This window comes from Myotis daubentonii, chromosome 14 (assembly GCF_963259705.1).
Source record: "Myotis daubentonii chromosome 14, mMyoDau2.1, whole genome shotgun sequence".
Lineage (NCBI taxonomy): Eukaryota > Metazoa > Chordata > Mammalia > Chiroptera > Vespertilionidae > Myotis > Myotis daubentonii.
Window position 1 is genome coordinate 33965828 of NC_081853.1, and position 16635 is coordinate 33982462.

Consider the following 16635-nt stretch of genomic DNA (forward strand, 5'->3'; position numbering starts at 1 on the left):
GCATATAGTTTAGAAGAAATATGTAATTGCCATTCCTGTCCATTTTCTCTTAACTTGAACATGTGGGAATTGTGTATTTGAGTAACTAAGGATATTTGGTACCTATTATTAAATAAATTATATGTTCTCTTAACTCAGTCATATAACAAGTCATAGTAGGGATGAGATAGCAAGGATGTCTGGATTAGACAGATATAGAAATCATTAGTAAAGAGAGCACGGAACTATCTATAATAATAAAAGCTAATATGCTAATTAGACCAGACAACCTTCTGGACAAAGCTGCTGTGGTGGGGACCGAGGCAGAGGCAGCTGTCATAGCGGTGGGGGCCGAGCCCCTTGCATGGATTTTGTGCATCGGGCCTCTAGTTATAGATATTATTATTATTAGGGGAAAGCATTCAAAGATTCCTTTACTCCAGAATCACAAACTCAAATATTTAAAGTTATTCAGATTTGAGTCTTTGTTATGATTTATTTCATTGAACCACCTTAAATTAATTTATTTAGCTCAGATTCACTTTTATTTATTTATTATTTTGAAGCCATAGGGAAAGAAACCACTCCAACAAGAAAATATGCTTTCTCTCATTCTCTTAAAACACACGGCCTTTTAACAATATTCTGATTTATGTAGAGATGGGAAGAAAAACCCATTTACTTTTAATTCTTCTTTAATAAAAATGGCAGCACAAGTGTGGTAATAAACTCTGGGTAAAGGAGACAGAGGGAGGGAGAGGGACTCATGCCTGGAGCAGATTTCTGCCATGTGAGAATTCAGGTTGGTATTGCCATATTGGGATATTTTTAAAGAGAAGTGGGAAATGGAGGTTTTATGTGAAGATGATTGATTTTTAATGTAATTATCAGAAGTTAAGTGCCATGCAAGTTGTCGCTATGGATGTGGGATAGGATCTGCAGGCTGATTCTGCCACAGGCTGCCAGGTCTCGTCCCGGGCTTTAATGCACCTGAAAATCCCCCGAAAAGGCGAGCAGGTCATAATCACCGCAGCTCAGGATATTGAGAAGAAGCCCAGAATCAGAGAATGTGGATTTCAGTCTTGGCTGTAGTAGTGAGATTTCCTACAACGACGCCCCAGGCTGGAAGCACGAAATATCTCCAATGAAAGGGAAACCATGTGGGTGAAATAAGTTGATGTTACCTTTTCACATCTTGTCCTCATATGATTTACCAAAGAGTTGTCTGTGACAGGTGTTGACATAACTTTCCTTTCTCTAGTTTAAAAAAGTTCAAGTAAAAATACTAACGTATCTTTACAAAAGTAAAAAAGAATAGAGATGTCTAAAGTTATTAGGGTGAGTCTATTGCATCTTGTTCCACTCCTTAAACTTAACCACTCTTAAGAATGTGATATATGCTTCTAGACTTCCTCTGTACAATTTTATAAGTGTAAACATATATAGTATATTTTCAATACAGGACTGTGTTATACACATAATGGTCTGCTCCTTGTTTTATATTTATATACTATATCTTAAAGATATTTTCTTGTCAGCATATATAGAATCTATCTAATTAAGGTAGGCACATAATATTTGATAAATAAAAATATGTGACAGATATGTGATCAGTGAACATAATAAAACAAAATTGGTGAACCCGTCACCAAAGTTAAAAAAAAATAGAGTATTACCAGTACTATGGTGTCTACTGTGTGCCCTTCCTTCATTGCATCCCCCTTTCCTCCTGCCCCAGAGGGAAATACTACCCCAAATTTTGAGATTTCCTTTACTTTTCATAAAGCAGTTTTTAACATTGATGTATGTTTTTGTAAATTACACATAATTTTGTTTGCTTGTTCTCAAGCTTCATAAAAAAAGGATCTTGCATATGTGGATTCTGTGACTTACTTTTTTGTACTCAAAGATGTATGTATATATTGTATGGACATATCAATAGTTCGTTCATTTAAAAATATATATATATTTTTTATTGATTTCAGAGAGGAAGGAAGAGGAATAGAGAGATAGAAACATTAATGATGAGAGAGACTCATTGATGGGCTGCCTCCTGCATGCCCCCAACTGGGGTTGAGCCCACAACCTAGGCATGTGCCCTGACCCGGAATTGAACTGTGACCTCCTGGTTCATAGGTGGACAATCAACCATTGAGCCACATCGTCCAGGCTGGTGCATTCATTTTTAATACTGTATAATGCTCTGTGTGTGGTTTCACTTGAAAATTTATTTACCCTCCCATTCAAAAGTATGTTGTTTGTTTCCAGTGTTCACTGTTATTATCAATGCAGCTATGAAGCGAGGCAGCACTCCCACCCACACTCACACACAAGAAGGCAGATGCTGCGGGGGCTGTGAGCCAGAACCCTGCTGACCATCACTGCTCTCCATTAAGCAAATGACAGCCAAGAGGTGGTTTTCCTTGCCCTTCCAATGAGAGAGTGAGGGGAAAAGTAAAGACAGGAGGAAAGAGGAGAAAGGGAGCCTTTAAAGCTGTAGGTACAGTGGTAGACATGCTACGGAGTAGCCTGTGTGTGAAACAGACCAGAATCAATTCAGTAAGAACAAGAGAAGTGAGCTATGGTGTGGACTACTCTCAGTTTTCAAACTGATCTCTGGGTATCACACAGAGAGGTCAGGCCTGATGACCACTGACTATGTCTTTGAAATCTAAACAAGCTTTCTGCCTTTCACCACTGAGTCTGATGTCATATATCACTTTTATTATGTTGAGGTCTGTTCCTTCTATACCAACTTTGCTATTTTTTATCACAAATGGATGTTGAATTTCATCAAATGCTTTTTCTGCATTTATTAAGATGAACATATGATTTTTATCCTTTGATTTGTGAATGTGGTGTATCACATTGATTGACTGATTGATTTGTGGATGTTGAACTATCCTTGCACCCCTAGAATAAATCCCACTTGATCATGGTGTATAATACTTTTAATTTACTGTTGAATTTGGTTTGCTAATATTTTGTTGAGGACTTTTGCCTCCATGTTTATCAAGGATATTGCCCTGTAACTTTTTTCTTATGTTGTCCTTGTCTGGTTTTGGTATTAGGGTAATGCTGGCCTCATTGGAAAAGTTAAAGAATTGGAATTAATTCTTTTTTTAAATATTTGGTAACATTCACCAGTGATACCATCTGGTCTTGGACTTTTGTTTGTTGGAAGATTTTTGATTACTAATTCAGTCTCCTTAGTAGTAATTGGTCTGTTCATATTTTCTATTTCTTAATGGTTTTCATTTCTTCTTCTTTAAAAAAATATATTTTATTGATTTCAGAGAGGAAATGAGAGATAAAAACATCAATAATGAGAGAGAATCACTGATTGGCTGCCTCCTGCTCACCCAGTGGGACCAAGTCTGCAACCCAAGCACGTGCCCCGACTGGGAATCGAACCCCAACCTCTGGTCCACAGGTTGTTACCCAACCATTGAGCCACACCAGCCTGTGGTTGTATGTTTTTAGGAATTTCGTCTAGGTTATCCAATTTGTTGGTGTATAATTGTTCATATAAATCTTTTATGATTCTTTGTGTTTTTATGGTATCAGTTGTAATGTCTCTTTTATTTCTAACTAGACGCCCAGTGCATGAAAATTCATGCACTGGAGGTGGGGGTCCCTCAGCCTGGCCTGCCCCCTCTCACAGTCCAGGAGCCCTCAGGGGCGGGAGGCAACCCCTCAACCAGGGGAAGGCTGAAGATTACAGATGCCTTCAAACAATCTTTTGGATGTTAGCCACTTAAACAAACATCACTAAAGTAAATAATATAAACATACCAAAACCCTGTACGGTTAAATACAATTTCCATGGTACAAAAAATCAAAGCCAGGAGATGTTTTTACAGATTGCTTTTTACACAATATTTTAAATTGCCAAATATTTACAACATTAAAGAGGAAATACATTTTGGTGCAGAGTAAATTTATCTGAAATGATTAATATAAAACCTCAATCTATCTACGTGAGGCACTCCTGAAGCAAGTGGCATTAGCCATGAGGTCCTTTAGTAAAAGGCCCATTGCTTGAAGAACCACAGTAGCTGTTGTGGCTTTAGCATTCTTCTTATTAGGGCTAGTGATGCCCCCATCACACCTCTGCTGCTGCCACTGCCGGCAGCACAAGCCTCGGCTGGCCCTGGTTACCTGTGCCTCGGGCCGGCCTTGGGCAGCTGGGCAGCTGCCATTCGAGGCTTGCCTGCTTCTTGGGCCAGCCCTGGGTGGCTGGGCAGCGCCATCCAAGGCTTGCCTGCTTCTTGCCTGCCCCTGCTTGCCTGAGCTTCAGTCAGTGGGGGGTGCAGGAGAACCCAAGGCTCCTGGTGGGGCTGAGGGGACTGGGTGCCGCCATCTTGTGAGGGTGTGATGGTCAATTAGCATATTCCCTCTTTATTATATAGGATTTTATTTTTTTGAGTCCTCTCTCTCTCCCTCACCATGCCCCCACCCTTAGCGAGTTTAGGCAAAACTTTGTCTATTTTGTTTATCTTTTCAGAAAACCAGCTCGCTGTTTCATTGATCTTTTCTATTTTCTTATTAGCCTCTATTTTATTTATCATTGTTCAGTTCACTAATATAATTTCAGTTATATTAAACAGTTTTATCCTTATTTTTGTTGAGTTTTTATTTTTAGCTATTATACTTTTCATTTCTAAAACTTTATTTTGTTTATTTTTAAATTCCACAAATTCTTTTTATCTTCCTTTTTTGCTTATTTTTAGTTTTATCTTTTATTTCTTTAAACATTTCATTCTTATTTTATAATTTGTATCTGATAATACACTATATTTTCATGCTATTTTTATGTATAACAAATTGTTTTCTTGTGTATAGGTAACATTATATTATGAGATCATATTTAAGTGACCTTATTGGGTGAAATTACTGACAGCCTGTCACTAGACAGGATTTTATGTTTCCACTGGAAGCCAGTGGGGCTACTAATCTGGGACCACTTTAATGGCCTTTGAGAATCCAAGTCTAATAATACAGAGGACTTAGGTTAGGTTCTCACCTGCCCCTTTTTAGTAACCCTTTTCTAATTCTGTTCTTGGCATTTTCCCTCAAGAAGACACTGAGTTTTGCTCTTCCTCATTGTTCATCTTTCTGGTTACATCTTTTTTTAAAAAAATATATTTTATTGATTTTTTACAGAGAGGAAGGGAGAGGGATAGAGAATCAGAAACATCAATGAGAGAGAAACACCTATCAGCTGCCTCCTGCACACCCCCTACTGGGGATGTGCCTGCAACCAAGGTATGTGCCCTTGACCAGAATCGAACCTAGGACCCTTCAGTCCGCAGGTCGACACTCTATCCACCGAGACAAACCGGTTAGGGCTCTGGTTACATCGTACTGCCTTTTCCTCACCCCCTCCACCTATTTGGTGATACTTTCTTATGAGCTCAGCAGTGCTTTGAAAAACATTGATGTTGTAATTTGTTCAGGATCTAGTTATATGTTAATAAATATGCTTTTCAGAATATTTATCAGCCATACTTCAGGAAGCAGAGATCTCTTTTATTCCCCCTTAAACATTTTAAAATACTATGCCTGGAAATGGTCACAGAAGTCACACCTGAACAGCTTTATTATGGTGAAGACATGTAATTCATTATTTGAGGTTCACAATACAAGTAGGATGGAGAGCAGCCTTTGCCCCTGTTTTTCAAAGGCATCTTGTATTGACATACTGACTGTAGATGCCTTATCAGTCATTCATTTTCAGGAAGATGACAAAGAGAAGCATTCTAGGAAACAAGCTGTTGGCAGAGCATCCCTGGTTCTCTATGCTCCCTATATTCTTTTTGCTCAGTCACCTTGGGCAAACAAAAACATGCTGTAAAGCAGCCAACTTCACCAGCACATGCTGCCTCACAGTTAGAAGCAATCTGACGCCTGTGGTCATAGTTGCTATGAGAGGTGACACGGGTGTCAGCTGGAAAGACTGGGTCCTCTTCCTCTTCTCTATTCCAGAAAAATGGGGGGGGGGCATGTCATATATGTCCCGAACTTGAACCTCATCCTTCTTTTCCTAATAGAGGCCTGCCACAGCTTAAATGAGCCACAGAGGCTCAGAGAACTGGATTCCAGTGCAGACTCAATGCAGAATTTTGAAGAAATTGCTGTCAGGGAATTTACCTTTCCAGAGACTGCTTTTCCAATAGGCATGATTTCCCCTCTGAATTTACTTGATCTTTTCCAATATCCATTTTGTTTAATGCAGAGTTTTTATTTTATTTTAGAGAGAGGAAGGGGGAGAGAGAGAGAGAGAGAGAGAGAGAGAGAGAGAGAGAGAGAGAGAGACCTATAGGAGAGAGAAACATGGATCAGTTGCCTCCCATATGAGCCCCAACTGGGATTGAACTCACAACCTAGTTACGTGCCCTGACTGGGAATTGAACCTGCAACCTTTTGGTGTAGGGCATGATGCTCCAACCAACTGAGCTATCTGGCCAGGGCTAACACAGAGTCTTTGATCTTTCCTTCCTCTTTCTTTCAGAATCTAAAGCCAAGTTTCTATTTCCGAGGAAAGCAATAAGGTGCTCATTGCAAGACGTGTTCTTATTTTTCCAGAAATTAACAGCATGAAGAGACAGAAACGTGATGTGTTTCCAATAAAGATAACAATTTATAAAATGTATTGCAAGTGTACACTGTGCCAGAGTAGAGTTGACAGATAAAATACAGATCGCCTCTATTTTTATTTGCTAAATCTAGTCAGCAACCATGTTTGAGACTTTACATAGTTTATCTTGAATATTTATCAGGATTCTACAAAGTAGGATTAAAAAATGGCCAAGCTGGACTTTAATCCAGCTGCGTCTTGTTTCTGAATCTAGGCTTCTGCTCTGCTGATTTCTTGTTCACATTGACCATAGAAATCCAAATAATGAAGGTCAATGAGAAGACACAGTGGGATTGATACTTGTGCTGAGCTGATCCTCTTTTCTAGGAAGAAGGCGACTTATCTCTAGGAATTAAGCCTCTACCTGGAAGCCAAGGGGGACTTTGAGAGAAAATTGTCAACAGGCTTAACTATTTAGAAAAGAGGTGAGAGGGAGAAAAGCCTTATGTTCTTTGACCTTTAAATTTTTATTTTCCATGGTTTGAAACAGCATTTTCTGAAATATGATTTACATAGGTGGCATACTGGGAGCTAGAAATATGAACAAAAAGCCCTTCTTGCCCTTCCACTCCAAATCCTCAAAAGCTAATTACACAAATCATCTCTGATTGCCCTTTCAACAAAGGTTCTGAATTTCATAAAGTGGATATTTTTCTTTTGAAGTTATAAAAATGATACAATGTCTATTTTTCTTTAATTTTAAAGATATCAAAAATATTCCAAATAAAGTTATAAATATGGTCAGATAATAGTTGAAAGACTTCAAGACAAAACATAGTTCACTTTTGTGAACCAGTCTGAGTCCTAGCCATTTTCCAGAGGGAAAAATCCAGTGCAGATAGCAGTGGTCATAAAGATGAAGGGAGGCTGCATCGTGTCAGTGGGGAGGATGAAAGTGCGGCTTAGAGCCATGTTGGCAGGCTTTGAACATTTATGTATCACCTACAAGATTTTTTTTGTAACCCTCACTGGGGGATATGTTTTTTTAAAAATATACATATTTTTATTGATTTCAGAGAGGAAGGGAGAGGGAGAGAGATATAGAAACATCAATGATGAGAGAGAATCATTGATTGGTTGCCTCCTGCACGCCCCCCATTGGGGATCGAGCCGCAACCCCTGCATGTGCCCGTGACTGGAATGGACCCTGAGACCCTTGAGTCAGCCGGGCAATGCTCTATCAACTGAACCAAACCAGCTAGGACTGGAGGAAATGTTTTTATTGATAAGCAAAAGGAGAGAGAGAGAGAGAGAGAGAGAGAGAGAGAGAGAGAGAGAGAGAGAGAGAGAGAGAGAAACATTGATTGATTACCTTCCATACATGGCCTGACTGGGGATGGAACCCACAGCTGAGGTATGTGCTCTGACCAGCAATCGAGCATGCAATATTTTTGGTGCCCAGGATGATGCTCCAACCAACAACCAACCCACCCAGTGGGACTACAAGATTTTTGCAATATCAATATCCTCCTTTTATTTACTTATTATTTTTTCTTTAAATCAAGTCTTTTTTTTTTTACTTAAAAATAAAGTTAGTCCTATTCTAACTAATAATATGCATGAAATTGTAAGTTTGATAGGTAATTATACATTTGTTTCTAGTATTCATTCAATTACAAAGATAATTTAACATATTTCTTTGTGAGCTCCCTAAAATCATCCAGTACACCCAGGTACCCATGATGGTATATACAGGGTGTGCCTCCAAAATGTATACACTAACAGCTAATATCTCAATTGATGTTTCTTTCTTTTCAATTTAACTCATTGGAATTAATAAATATTCAAAGTGTGTATACATTTTTGGGACACTCTATATATAATATTTTAGGAAATAGTAGTTTAGAGGGGGCCTGCAAACTTTGACTAGTCACCTGTTGGTGAAAATTACGTTTTATTGGAACACAGCTAGGCCCATTCATTTTTTATTATCTATGGCTGCTTTTGTACTACAGTGGCAAAGTTGAGTAGCTGTTACAGAGACCATATATCCTTTAAAACTGAAGGATACATCCTTTACAGAAAAGTTTGCCAACCCCTGGCTTGAAGGAACACTCCCCAGGTAGATTTTGTCCATTCTCATGAACCGCTCTCTAGTTCTCATTCATGATCCAAGTCCCCTTCTCCTTAGAAGTGTCTTTTATCAGAGTAGAGAAAATTCACTTAAGCATAGGCTGAACCCACAGTGCTTAATGAAGGTCTATTGATAGATCTCCACCAAATGTCAATTTGCTGCAGGAACTAGATGTCTCATTATCCCCAACCAGCTGGACTGAACATTCTTGCACTTTTCTTCTCTCCAATCTTCAAAATGGCAGTGACATAAGATGGAATGTCAAGCTTGAACACCGACTTTGAATAAAAATTCAACATTGATGTGACTGTCATCTATAGCTCTGATTTCTATATTTATGGCAAGTTTGGGCAGCTTCTGTTTGAGGTAAAGTTGAAAATTGTTAAGCAGAAAAGTAATTTTCACCAGGTAAAGAAAGGGGGAAAACTGTGAAGTTGTGTCACCTTGCCTTACATTGTCTTGCCTTTTTTTCTTCTTAGTTGTTTCTTGCTGAAAAAGCTAAAAATCCTTATAGAAAAGCAAGTGAGAATTGCTCATTTTGAGGACCAAAGAGAAATGTGTATGTGTGTTAGCTATTGCTTGCTCTGAAGACATGTTTTTATTACTCTTATTATAGTTGTTCATCATTGGATAATAGCATTAACATATATAATTTATATCCCATTGATAAGATGTCACAATTAAGCATTTTTAGTATAAGCCTATTTCTTCAAAGTATTTATGGATTGAGTAACCACATTATGAAAAAAATATTGAGATATTATAGAGAAGACAATGATCTATTGGGGTGTGTGTGTGTGTGTGTGTGTGTGTGTGTGTGTGTGTGTGTGTATTTAGGCTGGGGAAGGATTGGGCGAGTTTTCATAGAGGACATTTTATTTGGGTCTGGAAGGATGAGTCTCAGTTTTTAGGTGAGGGAGCAGGTGGAAGGTATTTCAGGCAGAAGGACCAGCGGTAGGCCTCTGTGAGAAGCATCAGCTGCATCTTCATCGTCCACAGCAAGTTTGATGCTGGGCACGCCGTTAGGAACAGGTCATTACCTGGGTGTGCTTGCTGGGACTTTTGTGAAAGAGACACTTGTTCTTAGGAAAAAGATATGCTTTCTTGTCTTTGGGGAAAGACTATCCATCCCCTAACTCTTGACACTTTGGCCTGGCTCACCAAACCACATGACTTTTGTGACGTGATCCCTGTTGGAGCAGTGGGGATTCAGGCTTGATAAGGGAGATGAGACCCATGCCCCAGGCTTACTGTTGCTGAGAGATTTCCTTTCCCAGGTGTTCCCAGTGGTGGCACTAAGAAGCCTCCCTGATGCATCTGCACCTCACACCATGATGCCGTCCGAATCTTGCTGACTTCTCCATGGTCTGGGCCCTCCCTGCCAATTCTCCATTGGCACCTGCAGCAGGGATGGAACTAACCAGTGGATGCCCAACTTGTCTTTCTGCTTCCCCAGTGAGTGTCCCATGGGGGGCAGATTTCCTACAGCTCAGCCTTTATCCTTCTTTCAGAAAATGGCATTTGTCCTGTGGGGGAGAGACAGGTATGACAGCTGCTATTCCAGGGACTCTGTGCCCAAGAGCAGAGAGATTCATAGGATCATTTGCTGATAAAGGCCATGGGACAGTTTACAGTCTACTGAGCTGGGTCAGAGATTTGTTCTTAGCAACTCTGCCTTGATGCTGCAAACCAAGGGGTAATGAGGGGTAGGATCAAAGGCAAAAGTCCAACCAGGGGACATCAAGTAGTAATTTGCCGTGATTTAAATTTGGCAGAGACAGGAAATCTCTGCTGGAATCGCATGAAGAAGTCCTTGGTTGTGTAGCCTGTGCATCAGGGGTGGCGTGGGGTAGACACTGCAGCTTCTCCAAGATCAGTGTCATCTGGAGGGCAGCTGCAGTGACTCAGCCAGGAAAGCCTCATGGCAGGCTGGGCATCAGAGAAGGCGACTTAGCCACAGCCTACCAGGCCTCCCACTTGTCCTGAGATTCTGCATCAGAATAAAGTTCTTCGCATCTATTTTGAACCCCTTGGATTCACATAGTTTATTGAGTCATGGCATGTAGAAGCGGAAGGTACTTTAGAATTCATCTGCTTCATGTCTTGTTTAATTTGAAGGTGAAAACTGAGGCTCAGAGAGGAAAACTAAACGGAATTATCCAAGAATAGCCAACAGGGCTTAGCCATACAGAGGAGACCTTAATAAGAGCAGTACTGGTGGAGCGGTGGTAGAAAAAGCCAAGTTGGAGTTGATTTATGTTAAGATAAGAGAAGCGAAGAATTGCAGTTAAGGTGTTTGACTAGCACTTTCAAAGGCTTTGCTGCAAGGGAAGGAAAGAAAGAAAGTGGCAGCTACAGGAAAAGTGGGAAGTTCCAGAAAGGATTTTTTAAAATGTGAGAAATAACGTTTTTGTAAACTGATATGGATGATTTAGTAGAGGGTGAACATTTGATGATAAGAGAGAGAGGGAGAATCGTTAGAACAGCATCCTTTAGTAGTTGAGAGGGGATGGGATCAAGTGCAAAGATGAAGGATCCTTTTTATTTTTAAAAATATATATTTATTGATTTCAGAGAGGAAGGGACAAGGAGAGAGAGATAGAAATATCAGTGATGAAAGAGAATCATTGATTGGCTGCCTTCTGCATGCCCCCTACTGGGGACTGAGTCTAAAACCTGGGAATGTGCCCTGATCAGGAATTGAACCAGTGAACTCCTGGTCCATAGGTCGACTCACTGAGCCATACCAGTGGGGCTGAGGGATCATTTTTAGATAGGAGTGTGATTAATTCATATGTTATCAGGTGAGAAGATGGGAATATCGCCTTGGAGGTAGTAGATGGGTAGAAGGGGTGGCAGAGTTTACCAAATTTATGTTGTTTCACATTTCTCCATGAAGAAGAAAGTGAGACTTGGCTGAGAGTAAGAATGTGGGAGGGGTCTTTGGGTTAGAGGAGAGAAGGTGTGAGAAAGCCCTTCCAAAGAATAGGAAAGTAAATGGACTAGGAAAGTATAGCATTAATTCATCCACCATCATTCTCTCATTTCCTCTCTCCCTCCCTCTCTTCTTCCTTCTCTTTCTTCCTTCCTTTCTTTCTTCTTTCTTTCTTTCCTTTAATCCAGCTTTCTCTTGAATGTCTGTAACACATGAAACACAGAGTCTATTGGGAGAGTCAGCTCTGTTCCAACTCAGTATCATGAATGAGTTAGCCAGGCATCAGGCCCATCTCACAGTTGTCAAAGCTGTTCCTGGCAGGCAACTGTAATGGTCGGAAATGGACAGTCAAAATGCCAGCTGCGAAGTTCTATAGGAGGATAGAAATCCAAAATCTAGCAGTGAGACTGAATTTGCTTTACTCCCGCATACAGGTTTTCAAATTTCATTATTTAAGGAGGCTGTTCTCCTGAGTCAGTTGTCTAGAAATATGGTTCGGGTTATTTCTCAGAACTAGATTAAAAACATTTTCTTATAATGCAGTGTTTTCAGAATATATCCAAGCCAAGGCTATTCATCACATGAATCAGCCAAAGATTGTGGTCAATATTTCTTTTTCAAGGATTCTTAACAGCTGATAGGTGCTTGGAGCATGCGAATTGGACATTGTCCTTATTCATGGAGACCTAAAACAGAGCAATATAGAATTTATAGATTGTTTCAATTACATGTGGGAAATTGAAACCTTCATAGGAAATGGAATGGCTAGGTATTATTCCATTCTTAATAGCTTTTCTTAAAATTCTGAGGGTTATTTCCAACATTATGAGCTTGGTGCTTTTTAATCTTTCCCACCACATCATCTGACTTTTATTTTCACTGTGTTGGCTGCTCCCTCACCTCTTCCTTTAGTGTGTTAACATGCTTTCAATGATTGAGGGGCCTGAAGTTGCTCAAAATAATTCAGATTGACTAAAACTAGATACATAGTTCTAACTAAAAATGAGTTTTAGAGGTTTGACTAGAAAGTTCATATATCTTTAGGGGAGTTCATTTAAAAAACAAGCTAAATATCTATGTACATAAAAGCCTAAGCATCCAGCCGACTGTTCCACCATTTGACTGTTCAACCGGTAGCTATAATGCACACTGACCACCAGGGAGCAGATGCTCAACACACAGGCATGGAAACATGGAACAAACTGATGAATCTCAGAGGGGAGGGGGTAGAGGGGAGGGCGGGAAGAGATTAGCCAAAAATCTTATATGCATAGTAGAGGCCTGGTGCACGGATTCATGCACTGGTGGGGTCCCTCGGCCTGGCCTGTAGAGATTGAACCGAAACTGGCAGTCTGACATCCCCCCAGGGGTCCTGGATTGCGAGAGGGAGCAGGCCAGGTTGAGGGACCTCCCCAGTGCATGAATCCATGCACCAGTCCTGGTGTATCTATAATAGAGATGGTGCCATAACATATCATCTCATTGGCCAGCAAGTCATGCAGTAGCCCGTGGTTGTATTCACTATTGACTCTATACTCTGTTCTGATATGGATTCCTCCACACCAGTAGCCATCCCTCCAACACTCCATCTGAGTAATTGGTGGGTCCTCAATTGCTTTGCTGTGGTCACTTGTGGAACTCCCTGGGATAGTCTCTTTGAAGGACAAGGCTCCCTCACTGTGAGTCCTTTAGAAGAGGGGATGTGAAACAAGTAGCATATCCTTTACTACCCCCACCCCCAGTACACTGTTCTCAACATACACCACTCAGGGTTGTGTGGGGATTTTACACTTTGCTGAAGAGTTGAGAGAAGATGTTAAACTGGAGGTTAAATTTTACTTTTATTTTTTTGCAATCTTAAAGGGAAAACACAGGAGGATTATAACCTTCAAATGTGTTCCCTGGCAGAACACCCTCTGCTTTCTACCCTATTCCTTTACCTTCAGATGCTTGCCTCTCCCTGTGAGAGCTGATCCCTTTTTTATTTTCTTTTTTTTAACCTCAGATTTGTGACTTTCCAGCCAACTTGCAGGAAACCCCATTCCTTATATGGTGGAACCTCAGATTCTCGGCTTATACAGTGAGCCACTAGGTCTGCCATCAAACCATCTCCCTTCAAGAGCTTCCTGAGTCCCATGTTTGTGGGTCCTGCCAACCTCCACTACCTTTCCCGTTGAGACATGGAGGCCCAAGAGGGGGCCTGCGGAGCAGAGGCCGCGGTGGTCCCGGGAACAGAGCTTTGGATCGTTTTGACCAAAGAGGAAAACGGGAATTTCAGAGATATGGTGGGAGTGATAAAAGTGATGTGGAGCCAGCTGCGCCTATGGAGGAGCCCCCGGTGGAGGAGTCCCCGGACGCCCTGGAGGAGGGGTCTCCAGCCAAAGTTCCTGAGTTGGAGGTAGAAGAATAAACTCAAGTTCAAGAGATGACCCTAGATGAGTGGAAAACTCTGCAAGAACAGACCAGACCGAAGCCTGAATTTAACATCCGGAAACCTGAGTCCACGGTCCCTTCCAAAGCAGTGGTGATACACAAGTCCCGATATAGAGATGATATAGTAAAGGATGACTGTGAGGATGATGCCCATGTGTTCCGGAAGGCGGCCAATGACATCACATCCCAGCTGGAGATTAACTTTGGCAACCTCCCTCGTCCGGGGCGCGGAGCCAGAGGTGGCACACGGGGAGGCCGGGGAAGGATCAGAAGGACAGAGAACTGTGGACCCAGAGCAGACGTGGTGACACAAGACGTTGCTCCAAACCCGGATGACCCTGAAGACTTTCCTGCTCTGGCGTGAAGCTCCCAGCACCGGGAAGAGACTTCTTGCTTGGGGAAGAGACTCAGAACAATAGATACTGCTTCCCCCCCCCCCAAAAAAGAAAAAAGAAAAAAAAGAAACTCAAGTTCAAGAGATGACCCTAGATGAGTGGAAAACTCTGCAAGAACAGACCAGACCGAAGCCTGAATTTAACATCCGGAAACCTGAGTCCACGGTCCCTTCCAAAGCAGTGGTGATACACAAGTCCCGATATAGAGATGATATAGTAAAGGATGACTGTGAGGATGATGTGGAAAGATATTGTCTTCTTTTTTCCTTCTTCTCCAAGACACAGAACATAACAACTACAAGGAGTTTGGGCTTTCATAAAGACTCACCAGAGCCAAAACCGGTTTGGCTCAGTGGATAGAGTGTCAGCCTGCGGACTGAAGGGTCCCAGGTTCGATTCTGGTCAAGGGCATGTACCTGGGTTGCAGGCACATCCCCAGTAGGAGATGTGCAGGAGGCAGCTGATCGATGTTTCTCTCTCATCGATGTTTCTAACTCTCTATCTCTCTCCCTTCCTCTCTGTAAAAAATCAATAAAATATATTAAAAAAAAAAAGACTAACCAGAAACTTCAGCTTCCTGCCCTGAAAAAACACACACACCCTATTTCAAGGAACTACAAAGAGCCTGGCTACTTTCTTGAAATGGAAATAAGGGAGGATGTGAAAACCAAAATAAAAGTAATATCTCAATCATTTTTCCATGTGTGTTTTTATTAACATCTGTATGTGTAAGTTCTTTTATCATTTCAAGAAAATAATGACCTCTATTTCTGGGGTGCAGTGTTAAATTTTCTTAAAGGCTCCTTTTGACAAACCACAAAGGTACCTTAGGATGGAATGATGTGTGTCTTAGGTAGGCTTTTCCTAAGGTCTTCCAAGAAGACTCTGAGATGAGTATTTATGTGAAAGTACTTTTAGGGAACGTCATTGGGGCAATAGGGAACTAGGACCAGGTGGGAATGGTCTAAGAAAGGGGGTTATGTTGAGAAAAGTCCCCCAAGAAGCTCTTTGGCTCTATCCCCCGAGGAATTCTGGAGACAGTGCAGATCACACCTCAAACTTGCCCCAACCAGGAGGCAAGCAAGATGGAGTTTTTGTAGCCCCACTTCTGTCAGTAATTGGTTAAGGACTATGGGAGGAATGTCAGTTCCCAGGCACGTGGAGGTCTCCCGTGGCCTGGGGGCAGCCCTCGGACAAAGTGACAAGTGTGGCAGATTGTATTTTCCCCAAATAGTATACTACTATCTCCCATTCCCCATGCTCTCTCCACATTATGACTTTGACACTCCTCCCATGGAGAAATGGAATCTATGTTTCTTTCCCTTGAACTTGTGACTGCTTCCGTGTATAGAATGCAGCAGAAGTGACACCACAGAGGCGAAGTTAAAAAAGGATCATGCACATTCTGCCTTGTTCTCTTGTGCGACTTGCCTTTGGATTCCTGTGCTGCTATGCAAAACGCTGAGGCCAGCATGCTGTGAGGAAGCCAATATGCCCCATTGAGAGACGTATGTGGAAAGGAGTTGGCAGCCAGTATCCAATTGCCAGCCATGTGAGAGAGCCAGTTTGGAAGTGAATCCTCCAGCCCAGTCTAGCCTCCCCATTGGATGCCTTCCCAGGTAAAGTCAAGATGAGCTGTTCCCATTGATCCCTGCTCACCTTGAAGATTCATGAGCAAAATGATGATTATTATTTTAAATTAGGTTTTGGTGTGTGTGTTGAGTGTGAGTGTGAGTGTGTGTTTACATATAGAAGATGTATTGCCTTTTACAACCTAGTTTTGGACGTCATATAGCAACACTTTTTCTAAAGTAACAGATCCACCCAGGTTCAAGAGGAGGGAACATAGACCCAAACTCTTTGTAACAGGAATGTCAATGTCCTATTGTAAGAAACACTTTGGGGATGAGAGATTTTACGGCCATCTTGGAAAACACAGGAAATCTAAAAACCACTGGGCAGTGTTAGAAAGGGACACCTCTAAATGTGGGGTGTGGCTAATGTTTATCAGCCTTGAGACACTGAACATCAGAGGCTCTGTCTTTGAATGTTTTACACACACAGCAGTGTTGGATTCATAGCAATTGCTCAAGGAATGTTTTTATATAAATGAATGTTGTAATTTAAATTTCCTCTTACCTGGCCCTCACAAATAGTTTTTCCAGGTTCATTAAGGTGG

The 16635-nt window shown here is 41.3% G+C and overlaps 1 protein-coding gene across 1 annotated transcript in view; it reads left to right on the plus strand.

Annotated features, from left to right (window-relative positions):
• LOC132215424 (intracellular hyaluronan-binding protein 4-like) overlaps positions 1 to 14490 on the plus strand; it is a 107367-nt gene extending 92877 nt beyond the window's left edge. The window contains 1 exon segment of the mRNA XM_059663607.1: positions 13749 to 14490. Within this exon segment, the coding sequence (XP_059519590.1) occupies positions 13749 to 14425 (677 nt within the window). The 3' untranslated portion in view covers positions 14426 to 14490.
• Positions 14491 to 16635: the final 2145 nt, after the last annotated feature.